This window comes from Oxyura jamaicensis, chromosome 6, assembly GCF_011077185.1.
Source record: "Oxyura jamaicensis isolate SHBP4307 breed ruddy duck chromosome 6, BPBGC_Ojam_1.0, whole genome shotgun sequence".
NCBI lineage: Eukaryota > Metazoa > Chordata > Aves > Anseriformes > Anatidae > Oxyura > Oxyura jamaicensis.
The window spans coordinates 3,909,675-3,935,867 of record NC_048898.1 but is presented as its reverse complement, the minus strand read 5'-3'; the positions used below and the strand labels follow the sequence as shown (position 1 = coordinate 3,935,867).

The window sequence follows — 26,193 nt, the reverse complement described above, 5'->3', positions numbered from 1 at the left end:
CCAATTATGAATAAAATGCTCAAAATACTCTGAACTGCAAGTTTTAATATGACATTGCTCCCATCATTAAGTTGTAGATCAATTAAATTTATTTTTTCCAAAAGCTATTTACAGATTTACAAATATTTGATTTGCATTTTACAAAAAGTTATGCTGGGTAATTTTAAAAACACTTTTCTTTACAAAAGCTACATAAGCAACTACATTTATGTGTCAAAATTAACGGAATAGCTCTTGGAATATTAGCTAAATGCCTATCTTTAAAAGACACAGCTAAGCTAAACAAAGTGCAGGAATGACTAAAGACCTCTTTCAAAGCCCCCATGCTCCTGTTAGTAGGAATATAACAGGCCCATGGATGAAAGAACCAGGGAGCTGATAATTCTGCTGAAGGATCCTCGGTACTGACCAGAGATTCCACAGCTGGATCCAGTCACATGAAGGGCTGAAGGGAAGAGGGTTTGATTCTAGTGCAATGACATCAAAGTGAGGCCGATGCTAAATACAACCCAAAAGGATGTATTCTTACTTGGCTACTAGGAGAATAAAGGCTTACATTCCAGCAGAAATTACCATGGGATAACAATGAGAGGAGTGAGAGATGTGTCAGACCTAGTAACGCTCAAGAGCTCTCTTGAAAAGACTGGTTTAGAAACAAACTGGAAATTTGAGAAAGATGGTGACAGAATCAGGAATAACCTTCCTGTCAACACAGGCACCGCACAAAGTACACGGTCTGCAGTGTTCAATCCTAGTGTCTCTTGGCAGCAGATTCATACTGCTAGAACTAAGTATGACTTACATGCAGATACTCGTTTTAAGCTACAGACAACATAAGGCAAAACAACTGGGACACACATCTCTCCATGAAAACACAGATATGCCATATTATTAGTTCATTTTACAAAATAATTTGGCAAAATGCATCTCCTTTCTTCAGTGCCTAAAGGCACTGTTTCTCACCTGTCCAATAAAATCTTCTGCACCTGTGACTACAAAGAACAGAACTGTCAGTGCAATATTCTTGGATGCATCAAATCTTGAGAATTGAGGGGTAACAAACAAATATGGTATTTGGCAATAACTTACTGGACCACCTGCGTTAATTTAATTACTTATTTTAAAATACAATTTAAAACTATCTACTGCAGAGTTTTACTTCACAACAGCATACTGCAGGCAGATTGTGCAGCAGAATTAGGTTGGACTTGTTGCAGACTAGCCTGTAAAAGCAGGTAAATATATCACGTTTTTCAAGATCAAAACGACTAAGATACTTATCAAATACATGTAACACCGAGTCTCCTGTATAAACTGCCCTCCTTCCTCCAGGAAAGCTTACGAGTAATTGTTATTGTGATCTGTACTTTTAACATTTTAACATGTTTTCCATCTTTGGGTCCCATTTTCTCTATTTGTATGAACAGGAAGCAGCCAACGAATTCCTCTATGATGCTCGGAAAATGCAACTTCAGACTGCTTACCTGAAATTCCAGAAACAGTGCTGTACATTGTGTAGCTGGTACACTTCTACAGAACTAGCTAAATACCAAAAGGCGATAAACTACTTGTAAAAGGATCTTAGGGCACATTAGAAGAGCACCTCTGTATAAGTATTGCATGGCAGGAATCACAGACACGAACAGGCTTTGGCGAAGAAGGCAGAGGCAGTTCATTGTCCGAACAGGCATTACAGAAGATCTCACCACAGTTTCTACAGTGATGCTAAATAATGGGGAGAAGGGAGAAGTGTTTGTCAAGAAAAAAAAATACAAAATTACAGTGGAAATATACTTGGTAATTGGATACCAATAAACCACATATACAGAGCAATCTCAACTGTGATTCCTTCCAATTCTTTGGTTCAAGCATGGAATCAGTTTTCAAAAGACAATTCATTTAAATCCCAATCTATGATGCAATGCTATACAGACCAAATTTGTAAACTTTGCAGAATTTTTTCAATCCCAAGAATAAGATGAACTAACATACTTTGCCAAATAAAAATATAAGCATGAATGGACAATTCTGTCAAGCAGCTCATGAGATTTAACATAAAAAATTAGTAAAATAAAAAATTCTGCATACATTAATAAAGCTTGGAAATTAACGCCACTTTCAAACCACAACAAATTCATAACATTTAAGTTCATTATATAAAAAATGCAATAAGATGACTTGCACGTGTCAAATTTTAACAGTGCCACAGATGACAAGCACTTGAGATGATGATTCCACTAAGTAGGTTGAATAATTTTAAGTATGGTCCTCTGTCACACTTCACCCAAAGGCAGTGTTTCTTTTGATAGCAGAGCTTGACTGTGTTACACATATCTAAGAATTAGAAAGTCATCTCAGAAAATATCTACACATTCATCTGAAGGTTGACATTTCATACTGCATCTCTAAGATAGCTAACACATTTCTTAGAACACATGTAAAAAAGTTGGAAGAAATTGTTTAAGTTTTACCTTCCTTTTGGAAAGGGAAAATTCCTTTTCACATAACTTGCAATGTGTAGCCTCTTTGTCCTTCAACCAAACCTGGCCCTGGAAAAAAAAATAATCATAAATATGTGTATCCAATAAAGGTAAACTTGGGTTCCAAAGGACAAAACAAATCAATATAGTAGCATTTACTGCCTGAATTGCTTAATGCCCTGACACCACTCTAATGTCACGGAAACATTAATGCAGAGTAAGTCTGCTCTAAAACACTGCTAAGAGAAAGGGAACAGGTGCAAAGAGAGCATGCTTGGGGTAGTAAAGATGGTCAATGGCTGAAATGGGAAAAGCAGAAAGCTATCCAAGTCTCAAAGCTGAGGCCTGTTTCCTTGTCCATCACAGAGGAACAGTCCTCAAGATGCTGGGGAGCAAAAAAAAAAAAAAATACAGTGTCAAGAGCTGTTCATTTCCTTCTGTCTAAACCAATTAATAAAAACAGTAGTGTGTTTGGCGAACCACTTCGCACACCTTTACCTGGACTGAAAGAATACCTAAGGTCACACACCACATGATCCAGCGTGTGCAGACACAACTGCTGCTCTCAAGTGCTCCCCGAGCAAGTCTTAAGAAAGTTCCCAATCTTTCAATGTTACAAATCATATTTTTAGTGGCTTTTAGATGATCAAGTACTTAGTGATTGCTGACAAGTAGCACATAATTTACGCTCAGTTGTCTACATATTTTTTCCCAGATACACTGTAAAATAAAAAGGGTGTACTATTGCAAGAAGTGTCAAAATGCGTACTTTTATGTCAAACAATAAAAATCAGAAACAACTGAATATTTTCTTTCCCTAACGCTACTATCTGTGCTTCTCTCCCACTGGAGGATATCATACAATGTCTTCTGTAGAGCTTCTGCTGGAGAGGAGCCTTCTCATGCTTGCAAAACAGTTCAATGGGGACAGTGGGAAAACCCTCCAAATCCTACCAACCTGCAATGCTTTGTTGGCTTCCTTTATATCTTCTATTTTCAGCTTTGATCTAAAAAATAAAGATAATGCTATTTCAAACTTTTGTCAGTTACTGCCCAACAACTTTAAAAGGTGTAGGTATTTAACTGCTTGCAAGATGTCTCAGCAATAAACAGCTCTTGTCGATTCTCAGGGGTTGTGGGAGTGCTGCTTTTGGGGGGGAACGGGCTCAAGTTGTGCCAGGGGAGGTTTGGGTTGGATATTAGGAAGAACTTCTTTACCGAAAGGGTTGTTAGGCATTGGGATGCCCAGGGAAGTGGCTGAGTCACCATCCCTGGAGGTCTTGAAAAGACATTCAGATGTAGAGCTTAGGGATCTGGTTTAGTGGAGGACTTGGTAGTGTTAGGTTAGAGGTTGGGCTAGGTGATCTTGGAGGTCCCTTCCAACCTGGGTGATTCTGTGATTCTGCTTGGGTTCTTCTTTAGGAAAGCTAAAATATGCAAACTTGTCAGCCACTTTCAATGAAGAACTCCTCCTACTGCCCCCCATACCCTTTTTACCTAGGATTTTCCTTATCAGAGCACTGTGCACAATTGCATAAGGTCACAGTTAGCCCACAAGTCAAAAAAAAAAAAAAAAAAAAAAAAAAACAGACCTCAACTAACTGGACATTATTTCTTCCTGATAACTGGTTAGGTAATCTTGTCTTACACACTGAACTTCACATGACCACCATCCTATTATTTTTCTTAATCCAAGTTAATATGACAAATGAAATCATCATGAATAATTTAATTACTCGCTCAGCTTGGATGCCAGTTCTTGGAGAGCAGCTTCTTGGTCTTGACATATCCTTTTCAGTTGCCTGTTTTTTTCTTGAAGTTTAAGGAACTCCTTAAAAAAATAAAAAAAAAAAATCACACAATATAGATGTATACGCCTAAAGCCTAGCAAATAGAGATGTATGTGCCTAATGGCTAGAAAACTGCTCCTAACCCAAGCTGATCTTACTGAGAAAAGTAAATGAATTGATGATTCATATCAGTTGATGATATCCTCTCTATAAAAATTTCTAAGTTCAATTCAAACAGTAACAACTCAAGATTAAATTCTTAGACCCTAAGAGCTGAAGCATTTTTGCTTCTTCAGTCCTCTCCTGGAAATAAATACAATTTATTGCAGAGATCAGCAACGCTATATAGCCATGTACCAAGTCAGAGAGAACCTAAAGCACTTTCATAACTTATCATAAGAAGACAGTGTTCAATAAAACTGACAAAGGAAAATGAGAATTTAATTTTTCCTTATTCAAAGGAGGGAGTTCTGATCTGAAGAATAAATGGGGAGTAAAAAGAAAAAAGAAAATCAATGTTTCCAATTTTTTTCTTAATCAATCTGTGAGAATACGTTAGTCTAATCTCTCTTATCTACTTGCAGAAATCCTAGAAATACCATGCCTAAATTCATAATCAACTTTGCAGTCAGCTTCTAGTTATATTGCAGAAGTTATATTGCAAAATTTACTTTTTTAAGGTTAATTATTTCTTGAGTTTCTCCTCGTAGATGAGATACAGTTTCTTTTTCCTTTTGAAGATCATCCTCTAGGGTTTGCCGCCACTCCTTTTCTATCTTCAAATCAGTTTCCAGTTGAAGCCTAGAACATGCAAACCAACCAAACAAACAAAATAAAACAGTCACTGAGCACAACAGTATCCCTTATAAAACAAAAATGAGTTTATTTCTGGGTGCAATATCCTATTACCATAATAAACAGCTGATGTGTTTTTTAAAACAGAAATAGTGCGGCACTTTCAAAACATTTTAGACCTCATTGTAATAAACAAAACACTGTCAATTAGAAAGTGCTTTTAAAAAGAAATGCATTTAAAAGGATCAAGACTATGGCATCATTTTGAAGAGCTGTCCAATAAATGAGCAAGAGAAGATTACCCACAACCTTCTAAGGCATTTTTTAAGACATGCATAAGGGAAAGCCCTCCCTTAACTTTAGGTACCTTGTGTCTAAAACAAACAAACAAGCAAACCACACTGCCATACAGAGAATGTTTACATACGTCTCTGGTGCTCACAGAAGTTATTTAATATTGTATCTTCAGGTGTTAATCTTCTTGTTTAGAATAAGGTTTATGGAGGTTTGAACTGAATTAAGACTAAAGAAGGAAGGACTTTAAAGTGCTATTTTAACTGAGCTTCCTACATGGCTGAGGTTCAACATAAAGAGGGATCTAAATCCTATTAGTTTAATAGGAGGCCAGTTATTGGCATTGGGGTTAATCTGATGGAAGATCCACTCTAGCTGGAGTTTTGTTATCAGTTTTGTGGAAGAGTTGGGGATTAGAACGTCACAGAAAACAAAGGACAGAAGCACACTGCCCAACCTTCTAAAGCTAAATCTTGCCAACACATCAGAAGAGGAAAAAAAAAAAACTGAGAGTAGTCATGCAAGGTTTTTTGATGGAAAACCTGTATCCACATTAATTTCCCTGTTTTAAAACCAAAATCATTTTTAAAGGAAAGACTTACATTTGGGACACTACCTCAGCATCTGGTTGGAAAAGATCAGAAGTGAGCATGACCTTGAGGTTTCAGAATTGCAGAATTCTAAGGTTGGGGTCTGAAATGTTCTTTTGCCCAAAATCTGCAAAGATGACTGTGGTAGTAAAGTGAACATTTGTCATGACAGTTAAACAAGTTTATTAACATTCAGAGTTGTATGAGAGGCAGGGTGGGCTGGTAATCAGATTGGAATTCACTAATATTTAAGCTCCAATCCTTGTGTCACAGATCTGCAACTATCTTAAATAGTTTACCTGTTATTTTCCAACAGAGAAAACACCTGCCCCTACAGAGAGCTTTTTACATTAGATATTTATTTAGATTAGCACTGAAAAATTTAACAGGAGAAAGGGTAGAGGGTTGGCCTTTATGTTGCATTTTAGTATTTTTGATTCCTGTGGGTTTCTTCTCATGCAGAGTGGTAAATTAAACCATTTTTAAGGATTTTACCTTATTCATAAGTCTGATCAATTGTACTATTCTTATGCCATTTCTGTTTAAGTTTATACTATTACATACTTGTGGGGCTTGTTAAAAGTGTGGATTACTACTACTACAATACGTATTTTCCCCTGCTTATGATAATTTCCTAATGAATTACGCCGCACCTTTAGCCAAAAAATACTTCTGTTCTTGCCCCTCCTTTTGAGCTGCACGCCATTTCAGAGGTGCCCAAAGGTAGCCTGACTTCCCAGGAATGGAGTATTTTCTGACACCTTGCCAGTACCTAACATTACCATCTTTAGTATTTCCATTCGGTTCAAAACCATTTATCAACCCCCAGCCTGCGTTAACACAGGAGACATGCTGCACTGCAGAAGGTTTATGGCTATGTATTTTTGCAAACAGGACAGATATACTTACAGCTGTTTCTCCTTCTGGGAGAATTCTTTCTGCAGACTTTCAGATTTATTCACATATTCCTGTTTAAGTTTCTCATCCTCATTCTCAGCCTCCACTTGAGCCTTCTCTGCTTGCTGCAATCTGGTGTAATTCAAATCAACTTTGGGTAAAACTGAAGCTAGAACTAGGGTGTAGAGGGTGAAGAAGACAAATAAAAGAAAAATGGGGAAATAGAAACATTTCTAAATAAAAACAAAGTTTGGGGGAAACTCACAAACTCAAACGAGAAATCCATACAATGCCTAGAGAACTAGCTCCTGTTTTTCATACAGTAAGAGAGTAATCACTGTAAGTAATCAGGTTTTTTATTTTATGCTCATCAATAACAGATGCCAAAGCATGATGATACATTTTAGAATTGAAGAATATACCTTAATGTTGTGTTTGTTTTGTTTTGTTTTACTCTAGTATATGTTCCTGTGTTATTTTTAGAAGCGTTTTTTTTTTCCTTTTTTCTCATCTTTTTTAAAATAAACCCTGTAAAAGTACTTGGCTTGTACTAATCACCCATTAAGAGAGGGCAGAACGTGTGTTGTGCAAAAGCAGCTTAAAACAATTCAAGCATAAGGCTGAATACAGAGCACTGCAATCAGACAGCAAAACAATTAACTAGCCTAATACGAGACACACCCTGACAGGTCCCACTACATTTAGAGAACTATCTCAACTACATCACATTAGTAATTAATTTAAATAATCTGCGTTAAAAATAATACATTCTTACAGTGCTTTAAATAGCTCCATACTACAGACAAAAAATAAATAAAACTGATTAATCATGAAGGGAGGGATTGTTGTTCTTTTGAATTTAATCTTTCCTTTCTGAATTCTAGGGGTTTGTTTCTGCTTCAGCTACAGCTCCCCTTGGAATCCATTAGCTCCTTGTGGTTTCTCTCTGCTTGACCACCTCTGCAAGTCCAAAAAAAAGATGGATGTAATGTAACAAAAGTAAAGGTGTCGAGATGGAACTTGTGCTATTGTGGCTGCACCTGTCTTGATAAAAAGGCAGGAGAGTAAAAAGGCCTGTAAAATACCACTGAATGCCCCCACCTGCTGTGTCCGGTTTAACAACACATTTCAAGCGCCAGCTCAGGTAAGAGGTGGGAGAAATCTGTGATAACTCTTGCTGTGCTTGATTTGACAATTCCCTAGCTGAATGAAGAGTAACTCTCAACTCCCAGCTAAAAAGAAATTAAGTCAGCAATACATCTACATTTGTGCTTCCACTGATGAAGTTGCACCAGTGGGAATTTCCAAGAACTACCAATAAACAAGTGATAAAAGACTGGAACTAAAATACTTTCGGAAGTATGTACTATCCCCCTCAGCTATACCAGTTGTTCTAAGTGTGTTCCCTGTCACATCTGCAGAGGTAGTGCACAAAGGGGCCAAAGCAGCCGCATGGAAAGGAGAATACTTGGAAAAAGCAGGGTCAATTTACTGGGCAAGAGACTGAATCAAGTTACACAAGACAGGAAAAGACATGGCAAGTTAAAACCCTCTCTAAATTACAAATTAAACTGCCATGTAGTTTCCACAGCCAAGGTAGAAAGGCAGCTTGTAACCCAAGAAACATGCTAGCCAATCCAGGATACAGCACCATCCTCTAGACTAGCACCAAGGCCAACAGCACAGCTGTAATTCAGAGAAATGCTGAGTTTGACTGAGTTCACAGCAGGATTTGAGATTCAGATAATGAGACAGATACTTGTTCACATTAATTGACTATGAGATCGTTAATGCTCCCATTTCTGCTATGGTCTACCTTGTTTCTTCCTTGTTTCTGTTTTGGGTTTTCTTCAAGGATGGAAGATTCTATTATTAATTTTTTTTAGTAGCCAGCTCACTTTAAAGGCTCTTGCTAGTTCCAAACCAAGGAATAGGATAGATAATCACAAAGTAAGAAACCCTTCTTTAATTATGGTGTCTTGCCTCCACTTCTGCAAACACATTCCCTCCTGCTGATTCTTTTCCCAGTCAACCCCCCCTTCCACACTTCAGGGGAAACAGTGAGAAGAGCACCAAGAGCAGTCAGCAGCTAAAACTCCCTTATTTCAGCAGTGCAGGGAAGCAGCAACTCAAAGCAGAGATACGATTTGTAAAGACTGCCTAGTGACAGGTGGAGAGAGGGAAAATGGGCTGGGCAAAACCACAGGTTAGGATTACAATGACCTGCAAGAAACTCAGTTTACAAACAAGTTAGACAAGTTCAGGATCTGTGCCTGAAATGTAAATCCTATTTATTGCTACAGCTTCCACTGTAGCTATCCTCGGCAGGAGCTACAGCTACAAACTGGGCTGGAGCAGGCTGCCCTCCCTTTCTGGAGCCCTGCCTAAGTCCAGGCTCCAAACACAATGTACCTCTGGGAAAATGTTTTACCCTCCGTCACATCAGCAGAATGGAATTGTGCTTTAGCTGTTTTATCCCCAAACCCTCAAATTCTTCAACTGTACGTACTTGACACTTATTTTTACACGTCCCCCCTCTATACTATTCTGAAACAGCACTCAGCCCCCCTTCCTCAAATCTCCTGCTCATGCTGTTCAAGAAAACAGTGCTAGTTACGACCAAAAAAAAAAAAAAAAAAAAAATCAGAGAGCATGCTTTTGGGATAAATACAGCCTAAAAGTGAAGGAAATAAGCAGGGGAGAAGGGAAATATTAGTCAGAAGGGCTACTTTTTAAATCTTTTAGTACTGCAAACAACAGGAAAAATGGCTAGATTAGCAACAAAGGTCATAAATATGTACAGTCAAAACGAAGATAGCTAACCTTTTAAAATAAACTTTCACAATTAAGAAGTGATTAAATAGCATTAGAAAACTAGCTTACATTTGCTTAATAATAGTGCAATAATTTACTTTCTCTCTCTCTTTTTTTTTTTCAAAGAGGGGCAAAGTGAGGTCAGAGATGATGTTCTTTCAGAAAACAAAATAGAACCTAGCTATGATCAGTTATAGTGCAGGATTTCTAATACCACTTTATATGTAAAATTGTTATTTTACAATGCTTAAGTTGTATTTTATCAGTAATTATTTAAACACAACAGATCAGGAGGAGCTTTCAGAATGATATATCTTTGACAAGTTTATACTGGTGCTGAGCTTCATGGCTGGCACATTTGACGAATGACATTGCAATAGTCCTAGTTTGAGTTAACAGATCTTTGTCACTTCACGAATGCAGTGGACAAAAATCAAAGACAGATGAAGGCAGCAAAACAGTAAAAACAAAAATTGGGATAAAGGATAAAAAGAAAAAGAAAAAAGAGGAAAAAGGATGTCAATAAAAGAATATTCATGTCACTAATTTTTAAAATACATAACCATGTTTTTTATAATCAGATTTAAATGAAAAAAAGACATGTCAAACACCAACATGACGATGTTTATGGATGTGTTATATTCTACAATTAAAAAGACCAATGTTGCATATAGGCCACTAAATTAAACATATGCATCACATTTTAATGTTATGTTACACATGCAATCTAACCATAACGGAAGTTTATACACTGGAATTTTAGTCTTTCACTTTTCAAGCTTTCAGTGAAAAAACTCATTACACGGCTAGAACAATGGTAGTTCTAAAGCAACTGACAATACTTTTAAGAGCTTCAGCAAATTCAGCAGTGATCCATGAAGGCATTAAATGTTTATATTAAGCCCACGCTTAAGTATAAGCAATATTAATGCTTTGCTTTCTATTGCATTTCATTCATTTGGGGAGAAAAAAAAGGGTAATATGAATCCAAATTTTGAAACAGCTGAAAGAACAGCTTCTGGTGTCAGCACAAAAACATAGGACCAGAAGAAAGATAGTGGACGAAGAAAAATGAAAGATTAAGTTTGTATTTTAAATAAGTGGATTTGTTAAAAAGAAAAAACAAACAGTAAAGCAGTAGTTAGAGTTTCAGAAACTGTCTTCTATTTTCTAGTTGAAAGTTATATTTCAGTGGCAACTGCGTGGGAATGAAGTAAATGGAAGGGGATGGAGAAATGAATGAAGAAAAACAAAGATAGACCTGTACCTTTGTTCTAGTTGTTTCATAGTTGCATTAATTTGATTGGTCTTATCCTCTAAGCGACCAATTATTTCATTCTTTTCTTTCATAGCATCTTCAGAGACCTGTGTTATAAAAAAGGGTAAAACTGAAGTAGGTATGTATTGCACTGTTACCCCATGGACTTTTTAACTTCTGAAGGGAATAAATGTTAGAATGACTTCATATTTGGATTCTTTTTAAACATTCCCATCTAAAAAATGTACTTGACAAAATATTTAGACAAAATTTCATGCCCCAAAACATGTAGTGTTGTACTTTACAAGTGTAGATGCTATGTAGTAAGTATGCATTTTTTATTTGGTTTCCTTTCTTAGTTCATCATTTTGCAAGTCAACTTAAATTCACTGACCGTATTTTTCAATAGCTCCCTAGATCCTAACCAGTCAAGAACTAAGATGCTTTGGCCTGGAAATCACTAAGGTTCTCACACTATCAGACTTTACCATATTTGCCTAAAAATACTTGGCAAATTTTACTAGCACATTTTACAATTTTGATTGCTTGCACAGCTATCACAATCTCAGCTTGCAGATCTAAATGCAAGGGAGAGCATTATCCTTGCTATACAGATCAACACTATTAACGGGTCCCTGAACAGGAAATTCAGCATGATTAAACTGCTTGACTCATTTCATTGTCCAGAAAGTGGGTCTGAATGTCATTAAGTGAAATTTGTGTTACAGTCCCCAGAAGTACATCTTTAAAAGAAAAACAAAAACCTACAAATCCTAACATAATGAATAACAGTCCCTTCTTATTTTTCTTCCTAGCTCTGTTTATATTTCTCATCTTCTGGTCCAGTCTCCTGACAGTTGCAAGCAGAAGAGTAGAATCCTTTGTCCTTCATGGCCTTCATCTCACTTAACTCTCAACAGCACACTATTTTTTTTCCCCTCATTCTCTCAGAGATTTGACTGGTTTCTTGTGCTGTTTTTGATAATTCCTTTCATAAATAAAACTTACTTGGTGCATAAATAATTTAATACTAAACTTCCCCGGTGTTTTGTTAAATGTATTTTGGGTCTCTCAGATCCATATTCTCACAAAGAATTTTTTTAAGCATTGCACTGTTACAGATTTTAAAAAGCTGTAATTAGCTTTCTCCAATGAACCTTGTTTTCAAATGCCGTGCCCTACTTTGAACGTTCACATCTCGTTTCCTCTTTAACTCCTCACCACGTGCCTGTACCTTTTATAGTTCTCTTGTTTTTTTATACAGCATAGGCCAAGAAGCATGAATACTGCTAGATATTTCACATAAGATGTTACAAGGCCATGCTCTTATTCTCATGCTCCTATTCTCATTCTCCGTTATTCCATAATCCCAATAAAATTAAGTGACTTCCTTAAACTTTGCTTTGTGTGAAATCACCTTTGCGTCAGTAACATTCCAAAAAAGCACACTGACCTATAAAGTGGAAAGAAACTAAAAATTAAGGAAATAGCAGTATCTAAAGAAAATGGTAGTATACCTTTCTTACTTCTGTCAAAATCATTTCATCAGAGAGCAGACTTTACCTGCAGCTTTTGGTACATTTCCATGTTAATCGCTTTAACTTCATCAAGCTGCTGTCGAAGGCCTATGAGTGTATCCTGCTTCTCATGGATGTCCTTCTCCAGTAACTTCATGGCAAGTTCTATCTCATGTTTCATGCTAACTTGAACTACTAGCTCATTCTCCATATCCTACAAATCACACAAAGATCACACAAACACAATGCAACACAGAACCTTTAAACAATTATGCAACGTTTTATCTACGTTTTGAAAAAGTACGAAGCTAACTCTAACAGAGCTGCAGTACCACCTATTTCACCACATCAGAGATTCTGCCCCTCTGTAACTTTGCTGAGTAATGTGAACTGACACTATCTAAACATTACACTCACGTGCTTAGTGACTTATGCTTTAAAAAGCTTAGAGAAGACAACTCACATTTCAATACTGGAAGCATTATTTCTTATAGAGTTGACTATTAATTACAAAAACAGAACTACAGGATTTCTAGTTTTGCAAGAAATACCTAGCATACACACACAAAGCATACACTACTACTAACAATTTATCTATTTTTTTTTCAAAGAACTTGTATTTTCTTTACTATGCTTTAGCAACATTGTTACAGAAATGTTAATGCACCAATTGCTCGTTTAGAAAACCTTTTTATTACATGCAGTTAGAGAAACAACACTCGATTAAAGGCAGTGCTTAACCTGAGCAAAAGCAAAACTAGAAATAATTTCAGACTCTTCTTAAGTATAATCTCTCCTAGAAATGCTATGTACTCCTAGAAAAGTGTACTCACTTGTCGAAGCTGTGATTCTTCTCGAAGCTGTCTACGTGCTTCATTGTACATTTCATCTAAACCCTGCCTGGAGTGTTTGTATGTCTGAAGTTCTGCTTCAACATCCACTTTAGTTACCTACAAAGATATGCAGAATCTTTTTTTGTTACAAGTTTAGCAATTAACAGCATAATCCCCAAGCACAGTAGAAACAGGAAAGCAGCTTGTTTCTGCTACGTGGTCATCGCTTTTATGAGAATGAGAACTGAGTAAATGAGCAAACTAAGCTGTACTCCAGTATAGTACTCCTTCAGTACGTCATTTCAAAACACCACTGTTTCAGTACTGAACAATCCAAACATCTGTCTAACCTGTGCTTTTACTTGTTTTCCTGTAAAATAAGTTTACCTATTATCCTGTGTAGGAAGTTATGTAAGGAGTTACAAATTACAGCTTAAAAAGCATTTAGCAATTGTATACACAAGTATTCCAAATGATGTAACATTCTTATAAAGACAGGTCAAAATAGACTGTTCACCAACTAAAACATAAACTACCTTGATAAGATTTTCAGGTAACAGTACTAAATGCCCTTAAGATGTAGTTTACAGTTTAAAGAAAAAAAGAAAACACATTTATAAAACAACCTAGTGACCTACAAATTCAACATATTTTTGCCATAATAAAGCTTCCAAGATCTAATAGATTCTTTCCCTAAATGAACTGTTTTAAGTTTGGCCAGGTACTGCTTACTTCAAGTTGCAATGTAAACACAGTCGAATGACAATGAACCACGCTATGACGTACCTCTAGATGATGCTGTGTTTTCATTAAAATCAGAGTATTTTCACTCCTCAATTGATGGTTTTCTTCCTGAAGTTTAATTATATTGTTTTTGGCTATTGCTAACTGAAAAAAAAAAAAAAGGAAAAAATAGAGTGACCATGTTTGTGAGTAAAAAAAAACAACAAATAAATGTTCTGATGAATGCAAGACCTAGACATTCTCTGCCCTACTCTTGCAGTCTATGAAATAAAGGATTCCTAAAGAAAACATAAAGCGCTCTTATTTAGTAATGTGTCACTTTTATTACACAACACCATATGTATCCAAGATACTTCATCATTTCATGTCTGGTAAAGAACATGCTTTCTTTCCATTGCTTCGTTATGATGCAGAGACCCTCAAGTTCCCTTTTCTCATCCTGCATTTTTCTTTCTATTAGCATTCAAATATATCCAATTTGATTCTTTTTGGTCATCTTAATATATCATGTGGAGCAATTTACCTAAGAAAAGCTCTCCCACGTGGTGAGAACACACACACAGAAGAGGACAACATTACAACTGGGCCCTATACTATATACCTCAATGTCAGAAGAAATGACAGAAATATAAACCAGCTGATCAAAACAGGTGGACACCTTGAAGTGAAGGTTTGAAAATGAACCAGAAAACTGAGAATAAGCACTCAGAAAAAGTGTTTTCCTCTCTGTGGATACATTAATACCCACAGCAAGTTAGCTATCTCTTCAGTCACTGAATTTGGACATTTGAATTTTCTACTTCATTAACTATTTTTCAATCAGCTTGGGTTAAAAAATAATTGTGCTCTCTCTTAAAAAGCAATATATATTGGAATCTAGCAAAGCAACAGAAATAACTGAAAATATAAAATATAAATACAAAACCAGAGCTAGGCAGATCAAAAACCTGTATAGAAGCATATGGTGAATAAGCGAGAAAGGACCATTTGGCTAAAGCTGAGAACAGTAACAGAAATTGCTTGCCGAACTACTTTCTGTCTCTATGTAGCAACTGGTGTCATCCATTATGGACTAGTCACCAGCACAAAATTGTCCTGACAGCTGGCACTAAGAAAGCCTTCTCTGTTTTTGTCCCAAGTGGGAAATTGTTTCATAGAACTCCTTTACTGATGCTGCATGCTACTGACACAAGCTGACTGTAAATCCCTGCAGCTACTGCACCTTTTCTACAAGCCAAATTAAAAGCATCTGAACATATTATAAAGAACTGATGTAGACTAAAAGAAGTTAAACATATTTACAAATATAGTGAGTGCAAATAATATGTATTATGTATTAGTAAAAAATAATACCTCTTCAATCAGTTTAGTATTTGATTTCTCTAATGAATCAACTCTTGCATGTAGACTGCTAACTGTGCTACTGAGAGAGAAAAAGAAAGAAAGCATTATTCAAAATTACATACAAACTCATTCAACCAAGCTCAAAAGCTTTAAAGAAAGGTAGATTGATTAACCATTAACAAGTGCTATAAGGTCTTCTCCCATTATTTGAGTTCTTCCTAAATATAAGAAAACTAGTCTCTTTTGTTGAATCTTTATATACTGCTTCCCAACTCCCAACGCCATCCTCACCACTTAAACTCATTTTTGGATGTGATTTTACATTCCTCCCTTTCCTTTATCCTTACAGCTTGTATCGTATCCAAATGTTTAATGAGTTCCCTTAAAAGGCAATTTGCAATCATCATCTTGCTTTCCCCCAGCCCCATATAATGAAAACCATTCTCTAAATTCTCTTCCTCCAAAATTCATTTATTTGTATAAAATCATTGGCTTCTCCGCATTTTTTGAGATATTATCCTCAGGTTCCCTCTTTCTTGCTGCATCTTGACTTCACTAACAAGCCGCATCAGAATTTTATTCCTGTTTGTCTGTTTTTCGTTTGTTTTTAAAAATCCAACTGCGCCTTTTGACCAGCACTTTGCCATTACCCACCTGCCCATTTCTGCTGTAAGCATGTTTTTAGGCTGCCCTTTATGCACTGAACAAATCTCTATTCTGTAAAACTATTTACTTTTCCGCCTATTTCTAGTATGGTGTCCTCAGAAGCCACCAATTCATTACGAATGGCAAGGTAGAAGACACCAATGTATTTTACAACCTAAGAGGAAACAGGAAAGCAAAGGACAACTCACGGCACTGACTTTCTTCAGGCACCATGGGATATTAGCAGCTAAGTCTGCTTTCCTGCAAACTTTGGTTCTACAAGAACCATGACCCTATACAATTGTTTCCAACAGCAATGGATCTATTCAGTTTTGGTCCTAGTTATTAAAACTGCAAACTAAATTGTGAAAGGTAAGAAACAAAACCATGTGGACTCATCCAGAACAGTATTTTTTTTTCAAAAATTATTATTAAAACAGATTGCACTTAAAATTGTACTTCCGACTGCGTATTCAGATAAACCCTATGATGCTATGAACCCGACAATGTTATGAACCCCAAGTACCTTGATCATTTTGCCCTCATGTTTTTCATTTCTCTAAAGGTTATGTTTATCAAAAACAAAAGGATGAAAATTAAGATTTCCTCCCCTCAGTCTCTCCAAAAAACACAAAAAACACTTTCCAACTTCACTGCATTCCCAGTCTAAGCATGAAGAATTTTCACCCATTTCCCTGAAGTTCTCTCTCCCAAAGCTATGGTAGAAATGAAGATAGAGGTGTTTTACCTTTAAGCCTGGATTGACATGCATACTTCAAAATAATACTTACTTCAGTTGTCTGTTTAGCTCTTCAACATAATTCTTTTGGTCCAAAATTGCAGCAATCTGAACATTTCTAAAGCAAGAACATAATAAAGTGAGCTGTATCAAAATGCTGTAATGAATTATCATATGCAAATGTCCACACTGTGTGCTTAAAAAAAATAAAATGAAGCAACTTTGTCTCATAGTCATGAATTCAGTAACTTGTATTTGTGACAACAGTGAGAGACAAAAGACCCAACTGCAAACAATTTCTATACATGAAATGTAAAAATATAGACAGTCTCAAAAGAAAACGGATGTTTATTTACTCTGCCATATCTCTGGTTCTTTGATATACTGACTACATCACAAGCTGAGGGCTAAAAGGTTAGCAGGTTCTTTCACACTGCCCCCTTGCAATCCTTCAATACCGTTCATCAGGTAAATGCAGCAGGTGATGTTGCTTGAGCTTGCTACAGGGTGCATATATTCTGACAGCTAACTAGTAACACAGACCAAAGTAGTGAGCTATCCTTGTCAAGACTGTGAGATCAGAAAATTTCATCTTCAGGGAACCTTGTTTCTACAATGAACAGGGTACCAATCAAGAAAACATTTGCTGATATGCAAAAACTGAGGAATTTGGTGTGAGGACATACCTCTCCTTTCCCCCAATGTCGTCATCGCTCTTTAAATACATGGAGAAATCAATAACCCCAACCTAAGGGAAAGCAAACATACAGAGTTTCATATCATGCAAGTAACTGCTGTTGTCATTCATGGTCTTGTCTCCATTTATTAAAACCTCAGCTAAATCAGCTTTCAAAGGCCAGTCCAGTTTCAGTGTGTTTAAGTGAAGCTCAAAAAATTGAACAGTAACATTTTAAACAGAACAAAACAAAAGCCTAGTCTCATGTGTTTGTTAAAAACGATGTTACCTTTGAAACAAAATAAACACACCATGAAACAAACACCCTTCAGTCAAGTTCAGAAAAGATGATTTCTTATATCTGATGGAGCTTTGCCAAGAGTTTATAGGAAGATTTTTTTCTGGGAGACTATCAGACGCTACTGAACCCCATCACTGATTGAGGAGACTTGAGATAATTTGTCTGTAGCATTTCACACCATTTCCTTTTGCAGCGCAACTCCCAAAACTGATGTTTCTGCCATCTTTAGCTTTTCAAAATTCCTTACTAAACAGCACTATCTCTCCACACTTTATTTTACCAAAAGCATTTGTTTCCCGTCTAAGTCTAACATTTCCTTGGTTTGTACAGTGCTCTCCTGCACACTTCCCATCACAGTCTTCTTCTCTTTGTTCTTCCCTCATCTTTTCTAAAAGGTCCCTCTTCCAAAAGCTTTCATTTAAACGTATTTTGCTTATTAAATATTCTCTCTTTACAAAAAGGCAAAAAGCCATCTCTATAAAAGTTAACTTTGTTTTAATCCTCTGTATGTGCATACACACATTTCTCCGTTGAAGAGGATTCTCCTGAAATCATCCAGAATCATCCTCCTGGATGTGAGTCTCGTAATTCTTCTGAAGTCTTTCTGCTCAGTACAACTTGCTGCTTTTAACTTCTCTGAGGAAGATGCCTTATTCACACTGCTCTACATAAACAAAATTACTGTAGAACCTCCCCAGGGCAGCCACTATAACCTTCTCAAATCAAGTTTTCTCTCCCCTCATAGAATGAAGCCAGCAAGTGACCTGGATAACAAAGGTGCAGCTAGCAATAGCTGTTTTGTAATTTATAATACACACGTGTAATTCTCAGTACTGGGGAAAGCACATTGATTAGGTTTCTAGAATTACATGCTTTTCAATATTGTCTTCTGCTAGGCAGTATTAGTGTCTAAACCTATCTAATTAGATATTAACTAGCAGTAATGCTGAAGACAAGTTAACTCTATGATTCAAGAGCACACAGAACCAATTAGCTATGGCTTTTATTTAATAATAAATAAATTGCTTTTCTTCAAACATATGCTGAAATACAGTAACACTCACTTAAACAGTTACGATTTTTTCCACAAAGAATCTGGACAAAAACAATCAGGGCTGAACACATCTTATATATCCTTATAAATACTTATGCCTATGCCTTTAAAAAGATTTCATCAAGATTTTCTTGGAAAAGCTCAGAGTTCAAAGTCAACACAGTTTGCAAAGTGCTGCTCTACTGATACCAGTCTTGTTTCAGATTGAAAGCAGTCGCACTCCTGCAAAGTCTCTTATTACACTGTGTGAAGCATTTATTTCTTTTTTTCAGGTCACATTCCTCCTGTTGTGTTCCAGAACAATACATGAATCGAATGGGATAATGTGAACGTGGAACTATACTCAAAGAAAGAAGCTGAGTTATACAATTAAAACGGGAAGAATTCTGCCATTGCTACTGCTGCATCCATTTGACACCAAGCCATAAAACTTCACCTTTGCACTCTGACCATTATCACCATGTAAAGATCTGATCCAACCGATATTGAGGTTAACGCAACATCCCCAATGATCTACCTGAATCACACCCTAAACTATCTAGAAAGACTTCTAACAAGTCACAGCTCTATAATAATGAAATTCATTGTACACAAAATCTTCCAGAGTGCATGTTTGTTACTTTACCTGTATTAACTTACTTGTGAATCTAGGTCTTCGCCCTTTACACACAGGTTAGCGTCTATTACATTCAACCCAACCAACAATCCAACAATAACTGCTCCTTCTTCCTCCATCATTAGCGCGTGATACTCATAAAATTCACTGTTAAATAAAAAGATTGTCTAAATTGGTGCATTCAGTATACGTAGGTGCAATAAATTAACAGTAAGCGACATCTAAATTTGAATTGTTTCTCTTATTCTAACCTCACTCCAACATTCTTAAAGACAAAAAAGTCTGCCCATATTTTGAATTCATAAATATTTAAAAGCAGGAAGTGCACACTTTGTCTCAGAGGCTACTAAAAACATAGATAATACCCTTGGCTCCAGAAATCTAAGCTGCAAGCTTAGGGTACACTGGATGGGGGTAAGACATATCTTACCTTAAAAAAGGTTTTTTTCCTGTACACTTGCTTTGAGCCACTTCTGATAGAAATTTTATCTAGTGAAAAAAAGCTCTGGACTTTCACAAAGTCACTCTTACTTGGCTTCTTTAATTTCAAGTGAGTAAATGGATATTAGAAATATGGAAACGAATGAAATTACGAACGGGTTTTTAAAAGAAAAATACTGAATTGAGCCACAAAATATCAACATTTACTTCCTCCTCCTTGTATTTCTTTAAAGAAAGTTTTAGTCTTTATGAAATAAACTGTTCTTTCAGTGGAAAAGTCCACAAGAGTTGACCAACACTGTCACCCTGACACATCAGCATAATCTACGAGAAATATCAGTTCTTCAAAATATTTATAGGTTATAGATTTGAAAATAAGATGGCAAATCCTTTTTCCCTTTGTGCTTCATCTACCCCATCGCAAAGCAGACCTTATGACAGAAGGGAGCAATGCCAGTTTTAGATTGTGAAAGGACTAGCAAATTGAAGGCAATAGCCCTCCACGCAATGGCTGCTTGGTAGAAAACCATGCACGTGGTAAAGGTGAATTAACCTCCTCTGCAGAATTTTTTAGTCCATATTCTGGATGGCTGAGGAACGCAGAAGGACCCCTTCCCTGCCACCCTCACCAACGAAAGAACAGCAGGTACACTGCAGAAGGCCCCTCTACCATGATGGGGAGAAATCTTGACTCAGTCTTGACTAAAGGACAGCGCTTGGCCCCTCTGCCCCAAGAACTGGAAGAAATCAGCCCATAGGCCAGAAACGATGCTGTACTATGTTAAAGATACACTAAAACACAGTAAATACAAGCCAGTATTTTTTTCACGAGACTAAATCCATAAAAATAAGTTCTAAACAGAATTTGCTTAATTGTTTACCTGAGAAGATCTCTCTGAATGATTAAACAGCGAAGATAGTCAGCCATTTTCTTCTGCATTAGTGCCAACCTTAGCCAGGCCCGGGCACGGCCCAGTGGTGTTCTGGACAAAGGGGATGGAGAAGACAAACAGTTCAAAATCAAAAATATAGCAATTAGTTTATATTCTTAACTATCTTATCCGTATACTGGTAGAGCAACTGAGATTTCTGAAAGGTTATTTTAAGTGACTGAGCGACACAGTCTGTGCAGACATGATTTCTAGGCTTTGACTCCAAGCTTTGGGGTAATACAAGAAAATTTTTCATTGACTCAGCCAGGTCTGTGAGCAGAGCCTGGAAAGAACAGTAGAAAAAGCAAAGGAGCCTGCCAGTAAAATTAGCTGTCTAGCTCAAGAGGGTAAAAACGTGCAACTTTCAACACACCGCTGTACTTTGTTTTCACACAATGCATGGTTAGCCAAACGGAAAGAATTTTTAAGAGCGGTGCTTTTTCCTGTAAATACCTGCTTCTTACCCTGACAGCAATGATCGTGAACAATGACCTTGAAAGTCCAGTTTCTAGCTGAAGTAAAATGTCTGCAATAATTTAGATTCCTTTCTCCAGCTCACTTATAAAGACTTCAGAGGAATTGTGAGAAAAGCTACTGAACATCCACTACAACTTGCCATGCAAGCTTGCCTTCCCAATCCTGTTCTCAAAACACAGTGAATTCTAACTTGAGCTCATACATTTTACAAATTCTGTGGTATCTTGAAGAGACAATTCAAAGAAAATGAAGATGTATGTAATTAGCAAACATTAATATCTAACAAATTAAACCTGAAACTTCACATCCTCCTCTTCTAGTGCTTGCATGCTACGTGATAAGCACGTATGTGGAAGAAAAAATAAAAACGAAAAAAGGAAACCAAGCCAAAACAGAATAAAAACAATCCTACCCCCCCCAAAAAAAAAGGAAAAATAACCACACACACACCTATATGCTATATCAAGATAGAAAGTGCACCACACTTAGCAAAGAGTATTATTTCATCAAGCCTGATACAGGAGTAAATAATAATTTATATACCTATCTGCTTTAGATGCGGTCTAAGGCTATAAATTATAACTCTTATGCTGCCATACAACCAATGACAATGTAACCAAACCCTTTCAGAATTTAATATATGGTCAATTATAATGATAAAGACAAAAGTGGAGTGCAGAGAGATGGAAGGAGATTGTAGTCTACAGCATAAATTCACATCAGAGCAGGATGCTGTATCGGAGAATATTCCTACAAAAATCCAAAGAGCTGCCCAATTCATTCCTCTTCAGTATGGTACCTTTTGTTTTTATACAGCTTTTGCTGACTAGAAGCATGCGTTCTTTCCAGTTCTAGACTTCAGACTGCAATACACAACCCATTCCTATTTGTACTGTTTTTGTTTGTCTACCACTTAGGAGACTTTTCTCACAGGGATATCAGAAAAGAACACAAAAATCCCACTTTCCACAGTAAATTTTTTTAAGTAGCTACCAAGAACCACCCGTGCTCTCCCCCAGTATCGTGTGCTAGTGTTCAAAGACTTGATTAGTGCCAAATGAAATCAAGAGACATCTGTAGATCAGATTTTATATCTTCTTGTTATATTTTACCAATACAACTTACTTGAGGCCAGGCAAATCTCTGACACTTGCTGCTATTTCCTCAGCTTCTGGATATAATTTCTCCACAAGTTCCAGAGGACCCCAGATGGTTTTATTGTAGCTTAGAAAGGATTTTCTTACTAGGGGAAGAAAAATGTAACTGAATTCATTTAAACACTAGACTGGCTTCCTTCAAAACAGCTAGTCAGTTCACCAGTGTCCAAAGCCCTCTCACAATTACTTTGCCATGAACATAAAATTATTGCTGATGCTAGAACTAAATAGTAATAAAAAGTATGACTAGCTAAAAATATAAGCTACATACACACATACAGTTGTGGGATCCCTGGATGACTTACAACAACAAACGGTTTACAAAACATTAAGTTGGCAAATGTAGAAATTAATGTTGTAAAGTATTAATAGCAGTATTGATTATAACAATTGACGATTCATACTTCATTCTCGTCTTAAAGCAACATAAACCACTTTGTTTCCATCTCATTCAAGAAAGAAAGGAAGAAAAACTGCATGTTTGGGAAGAGAAAGATGCACCTCGCTTAATCACCACACCTTTAAGGCCATGCTTCAGGCAGTGTTCCATGACAACAAAGAACTGCTGCAAAGGAGGGTAGTCAGAATCCAGAGTGCGGCCAAAGCTCAAAGCTGATTCAATGAGTCCTTTGATACTTAATTTAGCCATGTTCAGTAAATTTGCTCTTTCTACAGCTGTAGGGTCTTTTACAGCTAAGAGAAGAAAGAAAGAAAAATGTTATGGTTCAAGTTTCAGAAAAGATGCAAAATATTCAAATGGTTCTTGGCTGCCTTGCTCAAAGTAATGTTTATCTTAAACTAGATACATTCCAAGAAACACTTTACTAGAGCTATAAGCCACTACATTATGGAAAAGCATACAGTCCAGAAAAGGCCCTTACAGATTGTTTTAGTAAGTGAATGAAAAAATGAGGCCAGAAATGTCAGTTCTCCATTACTTTCTTGTCTCAGTACCTCCCAGTAACGATCAGTAACTGCAAATTAACACAGGTATTACTGCTGTCCTAGAATACTCAGCTGCACAACAGCAATCAGTGCCATTACCATGATATCAAAGCAGCATTCCTACTGATGCCAACATCTACTCGGTGTATTATAGTATAATAGGCTAATGACAAAGAGACATGATATTCCTCTTCTATATATAACCATTTTCCACTGCAGCCCTAATTTCCAATGACAGAAGCATTTGTTTTCCTTTTTAGTCTGCACATAGTCTCACTGAGTAAATCTGGAGTGATTTCACAAACACATTACATACGCACATTTCTGTGGTGCTTTTTTTTTTTTTTTTTTCTTTCCTGGAAATTTGATATTTAAGTTTCTCATATAACTACAAATTAATTTCTATACAGGAAAATTTAAGAAATAAACATTCCGCCTTAAGTTCCACTTAAAAATGTTCTTGGTACACTTTACAAAATGCACACCACGAAATTTACATTTGGAGATTAAACTTTGGCAGTAAAATTTCCACAGCTTTTTAAAATCATTCTAATCTGACAGAATGGACAAGGTTCCTCTTTGTAGAGCTCCAGCTACTGAAAACAGAGTGTTCAGGAGATTCTCAGTTAATTTAATTCGTAATTAAGCATTTCATGCATTCAGGCCACCTTTTGTTTTGCCAAAGTGAAACAAGAGACAAAGCAACCCTCTGTTTATTCACCATGATCAAAGGAACTTGTAAAGAAGCAAAGAAAAAAGTTGATGATTTACTAGTTTCTGCTATTTGCAGTTAAATCTAACAAAAAAAAAAAGCAAACAAATGAAGAAGACCTATTTAAACATTGAGACACAGACGTCAAAATATGCTTATATATTTGTGCCTGAGAGAACCCAAACCTCTTCCTCTGCAAATCTTGGTGTTAGTATCCTTGTCTCTCTAGATATCAGAAAGCATGAAGCAGTGTACAAAAAAAAAATATCTTTCTAAGACACACTTCCTCGATGGATTCCTCAAACAGCAATGAAATCATTTGGCTGATTTCTTACACAGCATAGCTCTAGGTTTTTAGGTATTAGATATTAGAAACTTAGAAACTTGCATTCTAATTTTCTGTATTCATAACTGCCCATCAAATGCCACAGTACCATATTACCATACAGCCTAACCTATCTCAGTTTTCCAGAAAAAAAAAATAATTTACTGAGGTGATATACCCAAGATAATCTTAAAAATCACTTTTACATTCCCTCAATTTACCAGCACTTCAACAGAAAATATTAAGATATGGTGGCAGACACAGCAGCCAGCCAGTGACAGTGCTGTGACAAGGATTCCCCCAGTTAGCAGTCACTGCTCGCTTGTTGTCTCTTGACTGTCAGCCCTAGGAAGAGCAGCGTCCATACCCCTTCTGCAACAGGCGCAGGCTTGCAACAACCTGAGCATTTCTGCTAGTATAGGTCATGTCAAATTTCCTGCTTTTTTTATTAGGTTTGGTACTGACAGTGCTAAAACCAAACTTAATGGTAGCAAAAGCCTTGCTCGCTTCAGGTGGACAGCTCCCCCTTGCCACGCATTGGGTCCATCTGCCCAAAGGCATCTTACAAATTCCTTTTGCAAGCGACCTGATTCTGACTTTGGAGCTGATCCTGCTCCCAGGCAGAGTTCCACACCCACCGTCCTTTTAATCATCAGCCCTCCTGCCTGGCCCTTCCAATGCAGAAACACCAAATTTTAGGTCTGTTTTAAAATGCAATCTGCTTGCATTGAGCTATTTTCCTTCTCCTGCTTCTTAAAACACGACTCGGGATTCTGCATGGTGTGCTTTGTGACAACTGCTGCTCAGGGACCAGATGAGGCAGACTGCCCCTCCGTAGGACGTGGCAAAAAGGGTTTTTCTCACCCCAAAACAACAGCAGCTGAAGGGCCTAATTGCAGGCAGTGCCCATTTCCACAGCCTCACCACCAAGGCTCGTACTGCTTTACAACCACCAGCTCACGATTTGTGAAAATAATAAAAACGTGCTGTCACAGGCTGAAGCGAGGTGCCGCCGTGCCGCCCCACAGCCGCCAGAAAACATTTGCTCCCCTCCCCGGAGCCGACCCTCAGCCTTTCCCGGCCGGTTTCTGCCTCCCCCCGGAGACGGGAGGGCACCGGCCCCTGACAGAGCACCCGCCGGCAGCCGCCCCTCGGCGCCCCCCTGCCCGCGGCGGCCATTTTGTGCTCGCTGAGGCGCGGCACCCACCGCCCCCCGCCGCCCCCCTCCGCTCCCGGCCCGAGCACCTCAGCGCCCCCCGGGCGGCCCGGCCCGGCCGTGCTCACCCATGGCCGGAGAGGAGGAGCCGCCGCCGCCCCGGCCGCTCCCTGCGGGCCCCGCCGCTCCGCCCGCCCCGCCGCTGCGTGAGCTCGGCCCGGCCCCGCCGCCACACGGCGTCCCCGGCGGCGGGTGGACCCGCCCACGGCCTCCCATCGCGATAGGCCCGACAGAGCTGCTGCGGTGGCGCCGCTCGTGTTCGCTTTCCGAATAAAAATGTCCCAGCTATAAGGCTTTTGACGTTTGAGGGAAATAGATGACAATTGGTATGACAGAAAGCTGCAGTGCCAGGGCTCTTAAGCGTCCAACACCTTAGAGAGAAAAAAGAAAGGAACCTACAGACCTAAACCTTGACCTGCCCTGATGCTCAGGCTCTGATCCTACTGGTCTGTTTTGCAAGAGCTGCCTCTTTATTTACAGAGGTAGCCCAGGAAAATATACAGCACTGTTGAACCTGGTACCTATGACTGTTTCTGCATGAGGAAGCCTAGTTTTCAAGGCAATGCATATAGAAGAGAAAGCACTGCATATGGAAGAGAAA

General features: G+C 37.7%; 1 protein-coding gene across 5 annotated transcripts; it reads right to left on the bottom strand.

Annotated features, from left to right (window-relative positions):
- Nucleotides 1–66: 66 nt before the first annotated feature.
- Nucleotides 67–25,836, bottom strand: RUFY2 (RUN and FYVE domain containing 2). Of its 5 annotated transcripts, none has more exons than XM_035330584.1 (18): nt 25,661–25,836; nt 22,914–23,087; nt 22,363–22,480; nt 20,710–20,811; nt 19,411–19,534; nt 17,427–17,488; nt 16,793–16,858; nt 15,366–15,432; nt 14,055–14,156; nt 13,269–13,385; nt 12,482–12,649; nt 10,928–11,025; nt 6,859–6,978; nt 4,942–5,071; nt 4,217–4,311; nt 3,439–3,487; nt 2,472–2,549; nt 67–1,725 (listed from the first exon to the last, which is right to left on the bottom strand). In XM_035330584.1, the coding sequence occupies exons 1-18, from the start codon at nt 25,806–25,808 to the stop codon at nt 1,582–1,584; spliced, it is 1,962 nt and encodes a 653-aa protein (XP_035186475.1). In that variant the 5' UTR covers nt 25,809–25,836; the 3' UTR covers nt 67–1,581. The 5 variants fall into 5 exon arrangements, 3 of the variants coding, with proteins under 3 accessions (XP_035186475.1, XP_035186474.1, XP_035186477.1); XM_035330583.1 differs by having other exon boundaries at nt 15,366–15,435; nt 25,661–25,823; XR_004752029.1 differs by lacking the exons at nt 67–1,725; nt 2,472–2,549; nt 3,439–3,487; nt 4,217–4,311 and adding an exon at nt 5,962–6,088 and having other exon boundaries at nt 4,941–5,071; nt 15,366–15,435; nt 25,661–25,823.
- Between the last annotated feature and the right edge of the window lie 357 nt (nt 25,837–26,193).